The sequence below is a fragment of the Musa acuminata genome, chromosome BXJ2-10 (assembly GCF_036884655.1).
Source record: "Musa acuminata AAA Group cultivar baxijiao chromosome BXJ2-10, Cavendish_Baxijiao_AAA, whole genome shotgun sequence".
In the NCBI taxonomy this organism is placed as follows: domain Eukaryota; kingdom Viridiplantae; phylum Streptophyta; class Magnoliopsida; order Zingiberales; family Musaceae; genus Musa; species Musa acuminata.
Window position 1 is genome coordinate 26,225,024 of NC_088347.1, and position 22,713 is coordinate 26,247,736.

The window sequence follows — 22,713 nt, forward strand, 5'->3', positions numbered from 1 at the left end:
GATCAACGTTGTCCCGCAAAAATCAAGATGGCACCGATCAAGTATAGCATCGACCTGTAAAAGTTGGGACGGTGTCGACCAAGTACAATATCATCCCGTAAAGATCGAGATAGTACCGATCGAGGTCAACGCTGACCCATAAAAGTCGGGATGACGCTGACCAAGTACAGTGTCGTCCCACAAAGATCAGGACGGGGCCGACCGAGTATAGCGTCATCCCATAAAGGTCGAGACAGCATCAAGTATGAGGCGACGATTCGACGCCATGGCACTAAGGATGCCCAACATCTACTCCAAGAGGAAGCACGTCACCCGATGGGTCAGCAGCTATAAATATGACATGTACGACCAATCCTCGGGAGAAGGATAAAAACCCATCGTGGGCCGGTGACAGGGATCGGCTCTTGGTCCATTTTCTATCTAGTTCTAACAAAATCTTCGGAGGGGTCAAAATCAGGAACCACCTTCCTAACCCTGACCTGTGTGCAATAGTAAAACGGAGGGCGACTAATAAAAGGGGGAGTCTCTATATCTTGAAGTCAAAGCCCAAGTCCAACCCCATCGGATGACGACTCCCGTCGCCCGAGTACCGACGTGGATGATCTTGCGCACCCGGGACTGAACTAAGCCATGCTGACCCCTCAACCACGGTGTAAAGGATCACTATCATATTGGCGCTAGAATGAGGGCTCGATGACGCAGGATCAATCCCAACAAGGCAATGTGCCCGAACACTTGGGTAACGAGTGCCTCCAGACCCACTTAACTCTGGGGTTTGGGGAGCCACACCTACCTCCCCCCGAGCAGGAGGCCAACGGCTCCGTAACAACCCTTGGGAATGACTACCGCTCAACCTTCCATCTCTTTCGAGGCGTTCTTCAACATGACACACCAAGTTCAAGTTTTGGCTAGGATGATACAAACCATCGTTCCCCTCGTTCCTCACCTCGGACAACTCTCGACGCTCCCGGCAATGCCACAGCGGGAGTCGCCACCTCCTACTCCCACATAGCCTCCACCCTCTCCAGTGCCACCCTTGGTTCCCTGGCAGCCTGGGACGACGAACGTCACCTCATCACCTGAGCGGTAGTTGAGTCTGAGGCCAGTGTCCATGTGCAACGCATGAAGCCTCCAACACCTTCGCTCCGACAGTCCTGAGCCCGAGCGCCGGTTGAGTCTAAGGCCAGTGCCCATGCGCAACGCATGAAGCCTCTGACACCTCCACTCCGACAGTCCCGAGCCTGACACACTGTTGTCCGACTCGGCAAACTCTCTACTTGCACAACTGTGCTCGGTAAATCCGAAGAGGTTGGTGAGGCCTCTTCAGGAGGATTGCTTTTCGCACTCGAGATTCAGGACAAGCCAGTCCCTCCAAGCTTTTGCCTCATTCTCGAAGCCTATGACATCGGCTTCGACCTGACGGAACATGTCGCTATCTTTCGAGCCTAAATGGCCCTATATGACACTTCGAATGCCCTCATGTGTAAGGTGTTCCCCACCTCGTTCCGAGGCCCAACTCATATGTGGTACAGTCGACTCATACGAGCCTCGATCGCCTCCTTCGATCAGTTGGCCAAAGAGTTCGAGCATAACTTCTTGGCCAATGTGCGACCGAAGCCGTCCGCAGCTTTGCTCCTCGGTCTCAGCCAAAAGGATGATGAGCCGCTTTCGCATTTTGTGACACACTTTGCTACTGAAATCCGGGTGTTGCCCGATGCTCATCCCTCTTTGATAATGTAGGCATTCTTGATGGGACTCTAACTTTCTAGATTCTTCTAGACACTGGTCAAGCGGTCGCCTACGGCTATCCCCGAAATGCTTTAATGTGCTAACCAATACGTAGCCGCTGAAGCATTAATGGCAGGAAGGCGCGAGGAGCATAATAGGCCATGAGCAGAACCAACCCGAGGGCAAGCCTTGGCGCCGCCAAGAAGGAGGATTGACTTACCTGGCACACCACTCCCGAGGCCTACACTCCTACCTTTAAATTCCTCCAGGACGGAGATATTCCTGCGGATCAGAGAGAGGGGCCTCTTGAAAGCCCCAAACCTAATGAAGGCACCATGAGAGCTCAGAGACCGCTTGAAGTATTGTCAGTTTCATCGTGATTATGGACATGACACCAAGGAGTGTCGTGACATCAAGAACCATATCGAAAAACTCATACGTTGAGGGCACCTGGGTTGTAACATCGGGAGGCCACACGAATTGTCGCCTCATCCTTCGGGGCCGAACGAAAAGCAGATTGATGTGATCAGTGGCAGTTCGACATCGGGGGGAGATAGCATGGCGGGACGGAAGGCTTATGCCCAAGCAACCGTAGAAAAGTGCCCAAGGCAACCCCAAGTGCTCGAGATTACCTTCTTGGTAGGAGAAACCAAGTACCCGGAGCATGACGACGCACTAATCATCTCGGCTAGGATCGCTAATGCTTGGGTTAAAAGGATCGTGGTGGACACTGGGAGCTCCGCTGATGTCCTGTACTTCGATGCCTTCTGGAAACTCAGCCTGACCAAGGAAGACCTCGCCCCAATTCAATCAACGCTTACCAGATTTACAGGTGATTCCATTTCATCCCTCGGCACAACCGTCCTACCAGTCACCCTGAGCGAAGACCCCCAAGTCAAGATGATCATGGTAACCTTTATGGTGGTGGAACTCCCCTCAGTATACAACACCATCTTGGGCTGACCAACCCTCAATAAGCTCAGAGCAGTCATCTCCACATACCATCAGGGTGACAAATCCTCGACTCGAGCAGGGTCGGGGAAAAAAGGAGCAATCCTCAAGAATCCCGATGATGTTGCTTGGCGACCATCACATTACCCAAGAAATCGAGGCGTGAGCATCCCATCACTGACCCTCGGGACATCGCTAAGCCAACGCAGCACCCCGAACTGACTGAGCACACCCAAGAGGTCCCGCTACGTCATAACCAACCATATAGGGTTGTTAGGTTCGGGTCAGGGCTACTGGAGGAGGAAATAGAGCAACTCATCAACTTGCTAGTTGAAAATGCTAACGTATTCGCCTGGTCACCCACGGACACGCTCGGGTTTGACCAAATGGTCACATAACACCACCTAAACATTAGTCCCTAAGCACAAACGGTGAAGCAGCGACCCTGAAAGCTGGCGCTTGACCGACAAAAGGCGGTACGCGACATGATAGAATGACTCTTGGTGGCAAAATTCATCACAAAAGCAAAATATCCTCGATGGCTATCGAATGTAGTTTTCGTTAAAAAGCCTAATAGAAGTTGGAGGATGTGTGTTGACTACCCTGACCTCAATTGAGCATGCCCAAGGACTGCTATTCACTACCAAGGATCGGCCAACTGATTGACACACCTCGGGGTACAAACTCCTCATGTTCCTGGTTGTATTCTCAGGATACAACCAAATCAAGATGGTGTCAGAAGACTAGGAACATACAACTTTCATCACAAACTGAGGAGTCTACTTCTACACAATCATGCCATCCCGGTTGAAGAATGTTGTGGCAACCTACCAAAGGATGATGAAGAAGATATTCGCCCACCAGATTGAGAGAAACATGGAGGTGTATGTCGACAACATGATCGTCAAGAGCAAGTCCACCCGAACTCACCTAACGGAACTCGCCGAGACATTCAGAACATTGTAGGACTGTAGCATGTGCCTCAACCCCACCAAGTGTGTCTTCGGGTCAGCTAGGAAAAATTCCTTAGCTTCATCATCTACCAAAAGGGAATAGACGCCAACCTAAAAAAATTCCAAGCTATCATCAACATGCAGCATCCCCGTTCGGTAAAGGAGATTCAGCGCTTGACTGGGCACCGCCCTTGCCCGATTCTTGTCTCGGTTAGGAGACAAGTGTCTCCCCTTTTTCCATATCTTTAAGAGCCCAAACAACTTTGAATGGACTTTAGAATATCAAGAGGCCTTTGGTTGACTAAAGGAGCAACTGGCGCACCTATCTTGACTTGTTACAATCTCCTCGGGAGAATTGCTCAGCCTCCACTTCGCGACTTCAGAGCACACCGTCAATTTCATCCTTTCTCGAGAAGATTCTGGAGTGCAGCAACCTATCTACTACTTGAGCCACGTCCTCAGTAGGCCCAAGGAGAGATACCAATTGGTAGAGAGGCTAGCTTTAGCACTCATTTAGATAGCCAAGAAGTTACAACCCTACTTCCAAGCCCACTCGATCAAAGTAATAACCGACTAGCCACTGTGACAAATCTTGTCCAAATTCGACATGTCCGGACAAATGCTAAAGCGATCAGTCGAGCTCGGGGAATTTGACATACAGTATGTCTTGAGGATGGCCATCAAGGCTCAGGCGATTACCAACTTCATCTCAAAATTGGCTCCCCTCAACAGCAATGATGGCGAGTGTATGGGGCAATGGTGGAGCTTGCACATCGATGGCTTGACAAACACCAAAAGGGGCGGGGCCGGCCTCGTCCTCAAAAGCCTCGATGGCCGAATGTTCAGTCACTGCTCCGCTTTGGGTTTAAGACTATCAACAACGAAGTCGAATATGAAGTGCTCCTATCCAGCCTAAAGTTGGCCCTCGAGCTCCAAGTCGAAAGCATCGAAGTTTTCACCGACTCTCAACTGGTGGTCAGCCATATCAATGGAGACTATGAGGCTCGAGATGCTACCATGTCAAAATACTTGTTCGAGGTAAAGAAACTTGCTAGCTGCTTCCACTGCTTCGCCATAACAAGGATGTCGCAGGCGCATAACGTACATGCCGACGCCTTGGCAAAGCTCACCTCAGGTTAGGGTGTCGAACTACCTCTAGAAGTCAAGCAACTCCCTTGTCGAACTATTGCAGCCAAAGAGGTGGCTATGACACACGCAACCCCAACCTGGGTGGAAGAGATCCTCCGCTACAAAAGGGATGGGATGCTACCAGCCGACAAGGTAGCCTCCCGACGGCTCCAACGCATGTAGGCGTGGTATTGTGAGATGAATGGGAGACTTTATCGAAGGTCGTTCACCCAACCGCTCCTGTGCTGCTTGGATCCCGCTGAAGCCTAGTTGGTTTTAGCCAAGGTTCAAGAAGGAATTTACGGGGACCATATCGGCGATCGGATCTTGGCTTTCAAAATCCTTTGTCAAGGATACTACTGGGCGACTATGCATCGAGACGCCATGACCTACATACAGTGATGCCTATAGTGTCAGAAGCATTACCGAACACATCATCAGCCCGCGATTCCTCTAAACCCCCCGGATAGCGCATGGCCCTTCGCATAATGGGGAATGGACCTCTTTGGCCCCTTCCCACCGGCTTCGGGACAAAGGAAGTTCCTCATCGTCGGAGTGGATTACTTCACCAAATGGTTGGTGGTCGAGCCGCTGGCGTCCATCATCGAGAGGCAAGTAGAAGGATTCGTATGGAGGAGCATTATTACTTGCTTCGACATCCCCAAAGCCATCATCACCGACAATGGCACACAATTCAACAACAACAAGTTCAAAAGATTTTGCTCGGGCTACAGAATACAATTGGGGTTTAGCTTAGTAGCTCACCTATAGACTAATGGTCTAGCCAAGGTAACCAACTGGGCAATATTGGAGGGTTTGAAGAAAAGGGTCGTTGGAGCTCAGGGTACCTGGGTCGATGAACTCCCGAGCATACTATGGGCTTCCCGAACAACACCAAAGACCACGGGGGAATCGCCTTTCAACTTGACATTCAACACCAAGGTAGTGCTCCTGCCCGAAGTGGTCTTCTCGACTCCGAGAGCTAAAAACTTTGACGACATCGAGTCGGAGATTGGACTCCAAGCCGGCCTGGATATCATCGAAGAGCGGAGAGCCGTGCGCATCTCCGTGCCCTCTATTATAAAATAAAGTTGACACGAGACTTTACAACTAAATGGTGTGCCATTGGCCGATCAATCTCGACGACTTAGTCCTATGAAGGGCCGAGGTCAGCGACTTGACTCACTCCCGAGGCAAGCTAGCCCTAAGCTGGGAAGGCCCTTATCGGGTAACGATGGTGATCCGAGATGGTACTTATCGCTCAACGACACGAGAGACCAGTTCCAAGGATATGGCACATATCAAACTTAAAAAAGTTTTATGTCTGAAAAATTTATTGAGCCCCATAGCCGAAGAAAAAAGGAAGGACAGATGAAAGTGGCAAAGGGAGTTTCATTAATAAAATTTTTTTACATCACCCATGCTAGTCATATGTGCCCTACAAACCAATCACGTGAGTGATAACACGTGTGACTTGACACGTAGTATTTTTTATTATTATATTTTAGCATTTATCACTTTATATTGCTTGTTGTATTATATATATATATATATATATATATATATATATATATATATATATATATATATATATATATATATATATATATATATATATATATATATATATATATATATATATATATATATAATGATGTTCTTGGATCTGTGCAATAGGAATTGGATCGTGATAAGATCATGATAATGAGACCAATTCACCTTTAAACACAGATCCTAAATAATCCTGATCATAGGTTACGTGAGAGGGACATTGAGATAATCGGACATACTGGTGCGTTGTATACCCATTCATATGATGGATGCAGTTGGTCTCATAGCTGCTCGTGTGGGGATACTAAGGATACAATAAAGGTGCTCATTGGGGAATGAGTTCACTGATTGATCCGCTTATAGAATGTTGAATGGTTGATGATGCCTTATTATTAAACAGTGATTCCATAGTCACATTAGTGTATATAGTTCTTACACTTGAGGCACCAAGGATGTACTATATGCGTACTTCATTTTTTGATACCAGACTTATATCTGGAGGTTCCAGATCTAGTACATTCGGTCATTAGAACGATGTATTACAATATTTATGATTTGGAATTATGCATGCAGTACTTATACTTTTTATTATGATGATGTATGTGATGTATTGCATATGATGTGAATCATGATTAAAATTGCTTTGATTTGAATTCAAGGTTTATCCTAATTATGACATTTTAAAATAAGAATGATTGCTTATCTTTGTCGTGCTTTGAAAATTATTGTAAAAGAAAAAAAGAGATACAAAATTATATTCTTTCCTTTTTTTTGACAATAACAAAGGGGAGATAGGTTGCACAAGTCAAGAAGATGTAAAAACTTGCTTGTTTGCTTGCACATCCAAAGATAAGCAAAACTTGCAACTTACATATTGCAAAAGGAAGCAAGAATCGCTAGCTTATACACTTCAATAAGAAAGCTATCTTGTATTCACTTTTGAAATTTTTGCTAGCTTGTACGGTGTAAACTTGCTATCTTGAACATCACCAAGACTTGCTAACTTGCAATCTCAAGAGAAGCAATAGTGCTATCTTGCCTATCTCAAGAAGCAAAACATGCTAAACTTGCACATATAGCAAAATTACAAACTTGTAAAACTCAAAATTATTGCTAGCTTGCATGATGATAAAACTTGAGATTATGTCTATAATGCAATGATTTGAGCTGTAATGTCTAAAACACTTGATAATTGAGCTTCTCCTTTTTATTAATGACAAAGGGGGAGAAGTATGATGTTATGCATAAGTTTATGATAACATGTTGCTTGAATTTTTTAATCCAAGAGTTCTATCAATATGACATATTGATAAGAGGAGTTTGTTTAAACTCTGGGAGTTAAGATTAACTCTAACATCAATTGTTTGTTATCATCAAAAAGGGGGAGATTGTTGAATCTTGGATTTTGATGATGAAACTAATTGATAGTATTTATGATTTAATCTACGTTATGAGTGACGTAGGAAGCTTCGATCAGGGAGAGACAATTAAAGCAGGAAGAATTATGTTGGGCCGGAGAAAAACATGTCAGAAGATTGGACGTCGCATCGGAGGATCGATCAACGTATCGACAGAAGGCTTCGGGCCATGGTTTCAGGTATCGGGCCAAGAAGAGCGAATATTACGCCAAGGATATTGAAGTTGCGGAGGTCAACTGGCCAATTGGGTAATAGGCTGCAAGAGAGGATGATGCGTCGAAGAATTAGATGAAGCGTCGATGGACCAATGGCATGCCGAACAACATAATTCATACTTAGTAATAATTATCCAGATCAAAGTGTGTTTTATGTGTACAAGATTAACTTTGATAATAAGACATAAAGCAAAATGAAGCCCGGAGTCGAGAACGAGATTTCGTTGGGAGTTCGAGAGTTTGTCGGAAGTCCAGACATTCGTCGGAAGTTCTACCGGAACCAACCGAGAAGTCCAGGAGCTTGCCAAAGAAGCTCGTCGAAACTTGCAAAGAAGATCGTCGTGAAGTCTAGGAGTTTAACGGGAGTCCACTAGAATATTACTAAGAGATCGTCGGAAGTTTGCTGGAAGCTTGCCGGAAGAAACCTTGACTCATTAGACTTATTTAGCTTAGTATATGCCTTAGAATTCATAGTTAGTACATAATTAATATTAGAATTGGGTCAACCCAATTAGGGGCCAGTTGGGCCCATATAAGGACAGTGTTGGGCTAAGTGAAAATGCCCAAATAGTGACCTAAGAGGTGGCACAGTCTTCAAGATTGTGTCAGGTGGTGGTACTGTCTGTCTGGGCGATGGTACTGCCCAGACATAGTTTCTGAGAGGTTGTCAGGCAGTGGTACCACCCATACTCAGGAGACCCAGGATGAGATATTTTTAGGTTTCAAGTTTGAATCAACTTGAGGTCTATAAATACCCCTCTCATTCCTAGTTAACATACACAAGTATTGAAAGTAAAAAAAGAAAGAAACACGGTTACAATCTTATGTGAACTCCTCTCCTTCTTTTAAGTGTTAGAATAGTTTGAGAGAGGAGTAAGTGGGGGTGTAAGGGTTATCTCCTAAACCTTGTGACAGAAGAAAGAGCTATAAAGGGTGGTTGATCTTCACATATTGAAGGAAGATCGATAATGGATGCTGGTGGCCTCGACAAAAGAGGAATCAGCGGAGTGGATATAGGTCACGACAACCAAACTACTATAAAAATCTGGTTTGCATTTCCTTTGAGCACTTTACTTTAACTACAAACTACCTTCTTATTGCTTTCAAAGTTAAGCATTTCCAAAATTGGTTTTATCGTATGAAAGAGATTTTCTTAAACCGACGTTTTTATCACTGCACTAATTCAAACCCCCCCCCACCCCTCTTAGTGACAACTCATTCCTAAAAGGAAAAGAGAGTGGTCGGGGTGATAGCCACCCCTCGGCACTCCCCGAGGAAGGCCATCATATACCATCATGAGTTTGAGGCCATCTGTGATATAGTACTCGAGTCATGCCGCTCGGCCATATCAGCCTATGGTACCTGAGTTGTATTGCTCGATCACATCAGTTTTCAAGTACCCGAACCATGCATCTTGGTCACACTTGTCTACAACGCCTGAACCGTGCCTTATGATTATGTCAGCCTTCAAATAACCTAAGCTATGATACTAAGCTGGATCGATCCATCCATATCTAAGCCAAGGTACTTGCCGACTCCGACTGAATCACTGCACCCAATATCAAGCAACACCGCTCATCCAATCAAAATCCCGATAGTCTTCCCCAACGGGCCCTGTCTATGATCGACCTCCGCTCCCATAAATCCTTGGCCAACCACTTGTCGTACCACTGGTCATCACACAAGCAAACTCGACCCACGAGATCACCCCGCGCCATGCAGAGGCCCCTCGGGGAGCGACCTGGTGCAAGCCGCTCCCTGAGGAGGGGAGAGAATGATAGGGCACATTTTGGTATCCTGCCCTCCAACCACTATTCATAGCCATATCAACATTAAGGTCAACATAATGGACCATTCTCCTCGGTCAACGTTGTCCCGCAAAAGTCGGGATGGTGCCAACCGAGTATAGCATCGACCCGCAAAAATCAGGACGACGCCGACTAAGTACAACGTAGTCCCGCAAAGATTGGGACGACATCAAGTGCGAGGCGACGGTTCGACGCCATGGCACTAAGGATGCCCAACATCTGCTCCAGGAGGAAGCCTGCCACCCAATGGGTCGACAGCCATAAATATGGCTGGTACGATCGATCCCTGGGAGAAGGATAAAAACCCATCGCGGGGCCGACGATAAGGATTGGCTCTTGGCTCATTTTCCACCTAGTTCTAACAAAATCTTCAGACGAATCAAAATCGAAAACCCCCTTCCCGACCCCGACCTATGTGCAGGAACCGACAGTAAAACGGAGGGTGACTGACAAAGAGTCTCTAGATCTCGAATTCAAAGCCTAAGCTCGACTCTATCGAATGATGACTCCCACTGTCCGAGTACCGATATGGATGATCTTACACACCCAGGACTGAATCAAGCAATGCTAACCCCTCAACCACGATATAAAGGATCACTATCACTATTCAAAATCTTTGTCATCTCAAAGCAACTCAAGTATATATAACTATTTACGAAATAATAACAAAGTATTGTGACCTTTATAAGCGCATAATGGGGATATTCTCAACCCTTCCCCTTTTCCCTCATAATGCTGAGAGAATATTTGCCTTTCCACATAAAAAGTAGTGCTTTCGGAATCATATCCTTCTTCATATGCCTAGGCTTCCATAGCTTTATTGGGACCTTCCCGACGTGCATTCCTTTTCTCATACTATCAATTAATGAAACTTGTAGATGACACTAAAACTTGTAGGAACAAAGAGATACGTTTGAGCTCATATCACACTTAGCTCATTTCTCACTGCTACGGATTCCAATCCTTTCTACATCAAAGCCTTCTTTGGCTGAATCATCATGTGATGTTCAAGAAATGCGAATTTTGTCGCACGATGAGGTGTTGTATTCACTTGTCGTGAACGGCACTACTGAAACCTCTATTCGTGCTCACACCATAGCATCCATCCATCGCCATCTCACGAGTTCAATTTAATATTGTCAATACCCATCGAGAAGGTAATGCTACAACAAAAGTAATGGTTCTAATGGGTAAACCTAATTAGGATGCGTCTCTTTGCTTGCAAGCCAAACCCACTTACTCCTCCCAGGAATAAAGACGATCGAGCTGTATACTTATTACTTATCCAACATCTTTAATGGCTTTACTATGTCAATCAGTGTTGCTTGATATGTATTTATATCTAATTTTCCAAAGGACCACAACTTGTGACCACTATGTATTGTTGTTGTCGTTGTTATCCTCATACCATCTGTCACCATCATATCTGTCTCATTTTCTAGAGAAAACTTGTACGTCTCTTATTTTACGATTTCCTCAGATAACTCATTTCGATCTTATAATTGACAGATCGAGGACTTGTTCTATCATTTACCTCTTAGGGTTTCTTGCCTGACAATTCCAGAATTGTTCTTGATTCTCAATCAAATCAATTAGAGAGAAAAAAAACAGCAATATTTCATAGGTAATAAGAAAAGAATACATACACATTTCTCCAAATTTAGGTAGCTGTTGTTGTCATCGATGGTCATTTGACATCTGTTCGTCAAGCATACTTCCTTTAGAGGCATCGGTTTGAGTGGGCCAAAGCTGAGGCATACCAACCACTGATCTCTGTGGAATGGGGCCGAGTGCTGCCTCACCTTCCCCACTTATCGTAACCCCAGAAAGCACCGCTTGGCTCCTCTGCCACCCGCCATGGATGACGGGAAAGGTGATAATAATGATGGTAGTTTAATTGGAGGACACGCCAACCCACACTTGATGATGCCAGGCTTGCTTTACGATCGATCAGTGGACTCCGATGCCGCCTCCAATTCCACTTCATGATCCCAACATACACACATGAAAAGCATCCAAATATTATATGTAGGTACACGCAGTGGGCGTGTGCATGAAGAGTCAAAACCTTTGAGCCAATAGCATGTAGTATTAACAGGATGGTAAGTGAAGAAGGCTACGTCGGCGAGTAAGCCAGCCTCTCATGGCGTTCGGCGCTTCGCGTCGCACGTAGCGGCGCCCGCGAACGCACACCTTCGCCCGCTCGCGGGGCCCACAATGGGACCCACAGGAGCCGTGAGGGCCCCACCTCGGTGTTCCTTTGGGGCTCTATATAAACCCGCCCGCCCGCACCTTCTCATCCTCCGCCCTCTGTCCGTCGCCCACCGAGTCGTGAGTTGTTCCGAGTTAGAGCTTCCCAAGAGGGAGAGGGAGAGGGAGAGGGGGAAGGGAGCGGCACCGGGGCTCGTCACGAACTGGCTAACGGGAAAGGAGAGAGCGTGGAGGACCGCAACAAGTGGGCAGTGCTCACGCTGTATGAGGCCCTGAACGCGCGGGACGTGGAGCGGGTGCAGCAGCTGCTGGCCCCCGACATCGAGTGGTGGTTCCATGGCCCGCCGGAGCACCAGCACATGATGCGCATGCTCACCGGCGCGGAGGAGGAGGAAACCGCAGCCGCCTTCAGGTTCCAGCCCGAGCGAGTCGCCGCCTTCGGCTCCACCGTCGTCGCCGAGGGCAGAGCCCCCAACGCCGCCTGGGTCCACGCCTGGACCGTCGCCCCCGATGGGATAATCACCCAGGTCCGCGAGTACTTCAACACCTCCCTCACCATCACCCGAGTCGCCGCCTCTTCGGCTTCCTCCAAGGAACCCGCAGGCTCGACACACTGCCTTCACCTGTGGCAGAGCCGCCGCCCCGTCCCTCCCGAAAAATCCTTCCCCGGCCTCGTCCTGGCCATCTAAGCCACTACAAACAATCCTAAGCCGTAAGCCTAATCATTCTAAATAAAGAGGGGTGGGTGAAAGTTCCATGGGCTGAGAGGGAACCCTCACTCCCCGTTGTTGGGATCTGAGTCTGTAGCTGTAAGGTCTGCGTGTAGTTTGCTTGTGTGTCTTCGTTTGTATCAAAGAGTCCGAGACGAGGATGATGATGATGAGGGGAAGAAGACGATTCCTACCTTCTGTATGCTTGTTTGGTTACATGCTGAACAAAAGATGTTGCTTTAAATCGACCTGTCTGTGTCTGTGTAGAAGGCAGAAATGGCTTTCATGAATTCGGCGAAGGATTACAAAGAAACCATATTAATCACATGAAGAATACGTGAGAAAGATTGAGAGATGCCGACATGGAGCAGAGCGGTGAAGGCAGCCGACACACGTGGACGGTCCGCATGCGATGTCGCAGCGCTGTCCCCACTCGTGATAGCCACAACCACTCGGGTGCGAGGAGAAGATTCTCGATGCCGCAAACATGGAAATGTCGATGACTCTTAGAAAAAAAGACAATAAAAAAGACAATAATAATGGTAAAAAGACTATTATTATTATATTTATATTATATCAGTTCATAAAATACATCGATTTACGATTATAATACGTTTATGGATGTATAGAAATATACTGTAAATATTACAAAAGTAAGTTATTCTGGAAAGACAAGAAAGGTATGAACATTGATGGGAAGATAAAAAAGAGAATTCCTACATAGAAAAGTACAAAAATGAAAGATTCGTCTTGTAGGGTTGCAGAGAAGACGATATGCTCACGAAAGCCCCAAGTTGCTCCCATTATAAGCTTCTCCCCATGAGTTTCTTGCCATTCACTGAGGGAATCATGACAGCCTTGTCTCTTTTATGCTAGGAAAGAGCCACATGTTTCTGTCCCCCTGTCATCCAATGATGCATGGAACCTCAACTTTGTGGGTGGGACACCTAAATAATTGCATCTAAACCAATAATGATCCCAATGTTTCCTACGTTTCGTTCTCTCCAAGAAAAGAATCATGTTGTGGGTGGATAGTGCACGATCAGTGTAAGCTTTATTCAACACTTTCTGTGTGCTTGTCCATTTTAGCTTTGTGATCACTGCTTCCTCATCTCTGATAACAAATAAGGTGTTAAGAAACACGATGAAGTGTCGATTCTTAGATAAGTGGAGGAGGTATGAGATAAGAAGGCTGAGAAAGTTGCAACAGCTGTAGAGGTTTAGCAGCTCAAGCGATCGTCTGCATCAGCGAGAGAGAGAGAGAGAGAGAGAATTCATGCAGAAGATAAACAATGATGAGGTGCAGGAAATCCTCTTTAACATCTGTTAGGGCCAAATCACATATTTACATTAGGGTTAAAGAGTTACTGTTAGTTCTTCCTGTCTCGTAATGCCATCATGAGCACCATTAATGGTAGCGTACCAGTCGAAGAACTGGTGGAACTCAGGACGAAAGCCCGCATACGTCACCTTCTTTCCACCGTTCGCCACGATAGGCCACGAGGACTAGCGAGGAGGAGGACATGGAGATTGGCGGAAATCTGTCTGTGGGGACAGCTCCCGACGTAACCGGAACCGTAGGAGAGGGATAAGAGGGCTGAGATGACGGCGGAGAGGCGAGGAAGCTTGTGGTCGGATTCAGAGAAGGGGTAGCGCGGGGCGGCGGGCGATGCAGTCCGGGCCGGACTCCCGTCGGGCCATCCTGGTTACCATCGTTCTTGGGTCCGGTCACCGATGGTGTGCATATAACGACGGAGATTGTATCATTATGTCAGAAAATAATTTTTTTGAAGGCAGTTTATCGACCCACGACAATGGGTGAGCTCACCGGGGAAGTATAATTGCCTCCCTCGTAGTGTTGGAGTCTGATCACCGTCAGTGAGAATAGGTATTGTTAGGTACGACGATTTCACAACGATTTAATTTTTCGAAGGCAGTTTATCCCCTTAGTGGCCGGTGGTAACCGCACCTAAATGTACACGCGGTTACTTGACTAACATCTGCTAATGCAACGCCAGAAGGACGACTTTTTAGTTCAGAGTTTGTGGCATTATTATTTCGAATGTCAAAAATCTTGGCTCACCGCAAGTGACAGTAAGACCGAGTTGCTTAAGCAATCTCGGAAGGAATGAACATATTAGAGTCTGATCACCGACAGTAAGAATAAAATCGTTTATGTGGAGCGATTTTACAACGATTTATTCTTTTTCGAAGGGATTTAGGCTTCCGCTGCATATGGTAAGCTTACTTAAGTGGTCATGTGATTCAGGACTACGGATGCAATGTGAACCGGCCCATTAGGCCCGATTCAATGCCCAAAGTAGGATTGGATCCGGTTCAGTTCTTCGGCCCATTGGCGGGGCCTCAGGGACTGACGGCGTCGCCACCGATGGCATCAGAACTGCGGCGGACGGCTTCACCTAGTCTCCACCATTCGCCACTACGGCCACGAGGAATTGGGAGGACAGAGAGAAGGGTCTATGCTTGTTGGGACAACTCCCGACGCGGTTGTAGTCGGAGGAGGAAGAGAAGAGGGCTGAGATGTCGCCGGAGAGGAGAAGAATCTCGTCAACGGAACCCGAGAAGGGGCCGACGAGGCGACGCAGTTCGGGCTGTGCCGTGCCGGATTTGCCATTGGGCAATCCTAGTTCAGAGCTTCCGTGAGTCCGGTCACCGTGCGTGTGCATATGACCACGGAGATTGGATGAATACGGCAGAAAATAAAATTTTTTTGAAGGTTGTTTAACCACCCTGGAGGAACGGTAAGCACACCGGGAAGCATATTTGCTTACTTACCAGGTCAGAGTCTGATCACCGCGAGTGAACATATGTCTGCTTAGGTGTGACCTTTTTGCAATGAATTAATTTTTTCGGAGGCACTTAATGCTCATAGTTGAAGTGGTAAGCAAACCATCAAGACGACGCGGTTACCTGAGTTACATCTACCAAGGTAACGGGGGCCCAATACAAGCCTTTAAGGAAGACCTTTCAGGCCCGTTAAGGCCCAATATAATATGGGACCCAGATCGATTGTACGTCTGCTAATGTATCAAAAGGAAGACCTTTTCTCATGGCGGTATTATTTCTAACGACAAAAAATCTCGGTCAATTTTGTGCAATCTAGAAATCAATGGTTTAGGGATTTCGATTGCGTACCGCTCGACAAGATTACTCACGACTTCCAGCATTTACTCTTGTGTACACCGATGCATGTATGCCTTCTGGAAGATTTAGTATACATACTTTCATGCCTAATTGCAGATCGAATAGCTTCATCTAGTATGATCACTGACACCAGTAATTAGATCAACAGCCAGAACTGAAAGATGAGAGCCTCCAACAGGCCACATGGAAGCTCATAATGGAAACATCTTGCTTCGTTACTCCTCACATTAGCAGGAACATTATTTACAAGCTCACAACCTGGACAAAGGACTACCACTCAGAATTAGCAAGTTCTTACAAGTCAGTGAAGATGCTGTAGGTGTAAGTGTTGTCATTATGACAATGGAATAGAATACTAAAAAAAAAAAATTCTGTGAAAGTGTTGTCAGTATGAAAAATCAAAATCCTCGTAATACCCAAAATCTTCATCTCCATTCCCATCATAATCATCATAACTGACTTCAGCATATATGTGATCTTCAAATGCTCCGGATCCATCACCATCCTCCGTAGCACTTGGATCAACCACATGATTCTCGATGTTGTTCGGGAGGTCACAAGCACCAGCAGCATCTGACTCGATTTTTTGCCTTTTTCCACTATCTTGATCAGACTGTTGAAAGACATGGCCAATAAGGCAGAATACAAATACTGAAATAAAATTAGGAGATAAATGTTGAACTTTTTTTCACATAAATGCTTAAAATTCACGGTGTCAAATATCCATCAAGAGCCACCACTGGAATGCCATGAAGCTTATGGGATGTAGAAAGATCAATACAAAGATAAACCATAGGCAGTGGAAATATTCACACAGATGGAAGTTAAAAGTAGAACTTGTCAAACCCCATTTATTCAATCTTCTCTCTCGTTGGAATCTTTTCGTGGGTGTATATATGGAGAAATGTAAATGTATTGGAAAAAAGAAACTCCTCTTTTGAATCATGTACATCAAAGGTGTAATGGTGTACCTCCAAGCTGCGATTCTCATGCAAGGTGTACATCAGCTAGCTTCCCAAGTTTCAATGGTTTGTTACTGAGAGGTTTTATGGATCGTTGAGCATGGCAGATTGGTTTACCTTTATTCTGAATGCATAAGTTTAATATTGTGATACCTGTTACACTCTTGAGTACCATCCACTGGAGACGAGAAAGAGTAGAGAGCTGTGATGATGCATTTTCTTAGAGCAAGGAGTGGTTCTCAGTGCAAGTTCTTTGATACTTATCACTTGATCATGTTGGCTTTCAATTCAGGAGAGGGGAAGATGCCAGAAAAAAAAAAGTCTTTAAGTCATGAACAAATAGATGTAATCTGAAAGATCAACAAGGGAAGTCTGGGCTTGAATCTGAGAAGCTCAAGTTCAAGAGATGTCAGAAAGAAAATAATTTGCTTGAAAAAATATACCAAAATCTAAAAGGACAACAAAGGGAAGTATAGATTTGAATTAAGGAAGCCACATGTTCTTTGGTAACTGTTGTGATACCAAAGGGAAGTATAGATCTGAATAAAGGAAGCTACATGTCATTTGGTAACCTTTGTGATACCTATTGCACTCTGATATCTGTTGGCTACATGGATCTTTCCCACCACTGAAATTAGCGATATCACTTGTCAAACCAAAGTTCTAATAAGTTTGTCTTAGGTTCTTTCACTTCTCATCATACAACAAATTGAAGTTGACTAGTCTTGTCTAGCTAGTACCATCTATATGTCTTCTTTTGATATGCTTATATCATCTTAAATAATTTTTCCTCATTTTATCCTCGATTATAGCTATTCCTAATAATCAACATGAACAAAGCTTAAAAACACAAATTGTTGCAAAAGATTCCTTTTCATCTCTATTTACATCATAGTATTAGTTGGGCTTCTAATCCTTGCCCTGGGCCCCTGGCCACTAACAAGGGTTTGCTAAATCATTGAGAGGAACAAGATAAAAAAACCCTCTTGAAGAACATAAAATTAGTACTAAAAGAAAATCAAACCAAGCATTCTAAGAATGAAGCGACGAGCCTATAGAAAATCATTAGCCATTCCAACTTACTAGTGAGTAAAAACGAAAAAAGTGGTGGAAAGGGGACTATGCAACTTTGGAGTCTTGGCTATGAATTCTAAAAAATATATATTGGCTTTTGCTACCTATTCAATGATTCTGATATGCAAGAAGAATGTCAGTTGCAGAATATATGTAACTTGAGATTGAGATACTGCAAAATAAGGTGATATAGTTTCTGAAGCACACAGCTTAATAAGAATCAGTACAAAATACTTTTGACAAATATCAACAAGAAATGTAGCATGAAGTGAATTAGCAATGTTTTAAATTCAAGAAAAAGAATTGAGTATTACTCCTGCTACGACATAATAATTATACATGTATTAAGAAATGTAAGTAGCATAAAAAGCACATGAAGAAGAAAAGAGAAAAATACAGAGTACAGAGCTTCCAGCGCTTCATAGTTGACTTTCGAACTCAATACCTGTGACAAAATTATATTGTTTATCAAAGCATAGGAAATATTGATATGAAAAAAATATATTTATTTGTCATTGGTGTATGTTAACAAAAATTTCACAACTGCAAGTGCATGCAATGTTAACCGGTAACTTAACATAGAGTACCTTTCTTTTAGACATCTGATGGGTTGTTTCAAGAGTCTGTGCAGGAGTCTTGGTTTTAGCTTCTCCAGCATTTCTTCTTCTTCTTTCCTTTATTTGATATTGCATTATAGCAGGGAAAAGTTTTTAGAATGTGAATTCACCATATTATTTATAGAGAAAAACTATTCAAAATCAAACTGAATTGACAATTAAATTGGAATGCTTTTGGCATCATGAAACTGTTCTAGTGTTGCCTATCCTCCTTAATTTACAATCTATTCGAATTATTATCATCATTAGTCATCAAAGACAGAGTAAAAAGCTGAGAAACCAGTCAAAACTACAATGGAGCTATGGTTAGCAAATCTAGAGAAGTTATCAGTAGGACAAGATTGATCTATTGGAGAGACATTTGGAGAACTATCTACCCACAGGTTTCTGACTACTAAGTAGTTTCATGCAATATAAGCTGTGCATGAAACTTACCATGGGACTGGGGTTTGACATAATAAAATGGGCATGGTAAAGAATAGTTCGCCAACACAATAAAAGCAATGACACTGGTAGAGGACACATTTGTCAAAAAAAATAGATTTATAGATAGTAGATGCTTTAGTTGAATACTAAAAGCACTTATCAAAGTGTGAATCAACAATGTAGGACAAGAGCTCTGATACCAATAAAATGCAAAACAAGTGCTTTGATAACAAATCTAATATATGACAGAAGATAAAAAGCAAAGAAAATATTTTTTTCAAAAATTTAATAATTGTAGAATAGAAAAGTGAAGATTTAAGATGAAAATAAAGTAAAAAATAACTATGCTACTATTTGGATAATCATCTTCACTACCATAGGCGGCACTTGCAAGAGTCAGAATTGAGTATTCGGTATTCTCTGTCTAGATTGCTTATAGGAGGACAAAGAAAATTTCTAACTTCAAGCATAAATTCGGGACATGAAGAAAATAAAAACTAAGCAGCCAGCCAGGAAAGGCATATTCATGCAAAATACAATTTTAGCAAAACCCTGGAGCAACATTAAATTGATCAGCTACATAACCACAAGTGAACAAGCCCACGTCACCATACCTTTCTGGACTTTGCCAGGGCTGCTGCAGTTGCTTTAGCAAGTTCCTTGGCATCTAACAGATCTTCTGAGCCATTTAAAAAATTAGCTTTATAAGCCTCCTTAGCAGCTGTAGCAGCAGCTTCCTTGGCTGTTTGTGCCTGCTCAGCATTAGAGTTAACAAATCATATTGACTAATAAAAAAATCTAATGAAGTGATGAACACTCAGGAAATTGACCCTCATCACCTCAAGATACTCTCTGTTCATTTCTTCCCATATAATCTTTTTAAGTTCCTTCCCCTCTTCATTGTGCAGGTATCCATCAACCTAGCAAAAATATTGCTTCAGATGGATTAAAATATTTTCATTATGCAGCCAACACAAAGGTTCAATAATAGAGAGATATTCTGTAAGAGAACTCTGAGCTTGGCATACCCAAGAAAATTACATCAAGGATGACATACCTCAACATCATCAATATCAGAAAAGTTTTCCATCTCATCATCTGATGAGTCACTTGAGTCCTCTTGTTCACTGGAAGCGAATGAGTCCACACACTGATGTCCTGCAGATCCTTGCAAAAAGTCAGAAAATTGTCCAACAAAGCAATGGTAAAATAAATACAAAAAAGAAACCATTAATGTTAATCGATTTGGCGAATAGAAGATAAAGACTTCAAGAAACTAGTTATCATACCAGCACCTTCAGGTTTATTTGAAGTCCTCCCTTCAGCTTGGCCAATATCTTGAGTCATACTAGCAGAAAAATGTTCCTTGTTCTGAGAAAATAACACATAACTTGGACATGAATTTCAAACCAGAATAGGCTGATAACACATGATATAAGTTCAAAAAATATACAAGTCATCATGCAATGATACTACAAAGAACATCTTCTGAATCAAACTTATGATCCTCTGAGATGGTTTAGAAGATCTCCCAGGTGATTATAAAACTATTTAACTGATGCCTATTGCATGACTCGACTACTTTACAGAAACTCATAGAAAATAGGAAATCTCGCATTCACATGCGACAAAATTTTAGGCCAAAAAGGATCAAACAAGACAGAAAAATGAAAAACAATCTCTTGGTGAATACATAAAAAAACTAGAGAACAAACTGAAAGGGTACATGATGAGGCTCCTGTTATGGAAGATGCCTGAACAAATGTTGGTTAAAAGTGGCTAGGAATGTCAGTGAGTTTCAGGCTGTTGTTCCATTGCTGTGCTGATAAATTGTGCCAGCTGGCACAGATCCAAAGCTATTTGCCAATACTACAAGGTGCCGGCAGGACATGGCAGCAAAAATTAAACCAATGACTTGTTTAAACATGATAGTAGACTTGTATGGAAATGAGTAACATATAAATCAAACAAATGGTTCAAGTTTTGATGCCTGTGGTAGATATAAGGAATAAATCTATCAAACTGTAAAATGTTGCAAATTTTCATTTACTTCACCAAATCGGAAAAACGATTCAAATTGAAACTAGTTGAATACAATAATGTGCATCATTCACTATGAATGAAGTAGATCAAAGTGATGTCAAGGTGGGTCTAAGAAAATCAAACATTGTTTCAAACGAATGGCCAACCCCTACCAGGAAGAAGATGAACCCTAAAATCAGCAAGGTCCTTCTGTTTGCAGAAAATCCCAATTCATGCTCTACGCTGATGGTAAACTCCTCAGATTTTGATCTTGATTAGAAAAAAGTAAACATTAAATATATGGTACAAATCTCAACACTAACCATTCAAAACCTTAGTAATTTTTTACAATTATTTTAATAACAAGTGCAGATCTTTTAGTGCTTTTTAATTTTCTATTGGATAAAGTTATGTCACATATTTTTTTTCATAGGTTTCTTTGTCAAATTTTTATGGTCGCTTAATCATTCTTAAAATATCCCTGATTACTCTATTTTTCTGGATAGTTTCCATATTTCCTATTTAAACTTTTAAAAGTAATATTTTGCTGGAACACCATTTGGTCTAGCTCATACTATCTATTACTAATCCAAAATTCCAAATTCAGTTGCCAATCCTGAAACTAATCTTTACTGTTTAGTTTCCAAAACTTAATAAAGAATAAAAGATCAATAAGCAAAGGAGCAAGGTTGCCAAACATTTTTCTAATCATAGTGCATTTTGAAATGAGAACTTTATCAAGTGGAAGGGGCAAACAACGTACAATAGTCATAAGAATAAAGCATAGAATGCATTAAAAAAAAACTTATCTAGCTTTTTGATAAAGAGTAGAAAACTAAGACTAGAGTTTGCTCTAAATGTGACTCACATTAATAGATCCACGCATCTTGCTGATATGCTGATTATCTAGGTCAGATTCTCTCATCTTTTTCAACTGTTTTGTTTTTTTCATTCTAAAAAGACCAAATGTTAATGGTACAAGGAGAGATTGAAGAAGACCTAAAAAAAGGTTTTAATAGAAACTATAAATAAAAATTTAAGTAATCTGAACTTCCTAAACTTTGTTGTTTATTTTTTCGATCCTCTGCCGCTCAGCCTGTTGAAATGCTGGAGGTTCAACACCACGTTGACCTCCTCCTGGTATTTTAATGAACTGCAGAAACAAAGACGAGTATGCCAACATAGTTATTAACAATAGAAATAAACTAAAAGAAGAACAAGGATGCACATTATCATGACATTTTCTGTAAAGTACAAAAACCCACGAACTAACATGCAAATCCATAGTACTCGCGTAATAGAATACCACCATAATAGATCAACAAAACAAAGACGGGTATCTGATCATAGTTATTCATAATGGAATTAAACTAAAAGAAGAACAAGGTTGCACTTTACAATGGCATTTTCTGCAAACTCCAAAAGCCCTCGACCTAACATGTAAATCCATAGTACTCGCCTGATAGACGACCACCGTAACAGACACCCGAATAAAAGAACCGCAGGATAATCCCAGAAAGGGAAAGAACAGAGCTTCCGCATCAATCAGATCGAAAAGCTCAAGAATTCAATAAACACACAAAAAGAAACCTAGGGCCACTGACAGAGAGAAGTGAAAGAGAAATAACCTGGAGATGGATAAGGACCAACACGATCGACGGCCACCCCTTCTCAACAACGCCGGCCGCCAGGCTCGCGCACGAAGCCACGAACGAGTTGGTCGAGAGGGCGCTCGATAGGTGAGTTATCGATGAGTCCGTGCTCATGGGGTTGA

At 43.2% G+C, this 22,713-nt stretch overlaps 2 protein-coding genes across 2 annotated transcripts; one reads left to right on the plus strand and one right to left on the minus strand.

The window, feature by feature from the left end:
* The first annotated feature begins 12,322 nt into the window (after positions 1-12,322).
* LOC135624746 (senescence associated gene 20-like) lies at positions 12,323-12,921 on the plus strand. The gene has a single exon (XM_065128664.1). The coding sequence runs from the start codon at positions 12,323-12,325 to the stop codon at positions 12,650-12,652; it is 330 nt and encodes a 109-aa protein (XP_064984736.1). The 3' UTR covers positions 12,653-12,921.
* Positions 12,922-15,993: 3,072 nt separating this feature from the next.
* On the minus strand, positions 15,994-22,705 carry LOC135625717 (uncharacterized). Its single transcript, XM_065130805.1, has 8 exons — positions 22,568-22,705; positions 20,207-20,288; positions 19,975-20,075; positions 19,757-19,837; positions 19,532-19,669; positions 18,462-18,548; positions 18,272-18,319; positions 15,994-16,451 (listed from the first exon to the last, which is right to left on the minus strand). Exons 1-8 carry the CDS (start codon positions 22,703-22,705, stop codon positions 16,224-16,226), a joined length of 903 nt encoding a protein of 300 aa, XP_064986877.1. The 3' UTR covers positions 15,994-16,223.
* Positions 22,706-22,713: the final 8 nt, after the last annotated feature.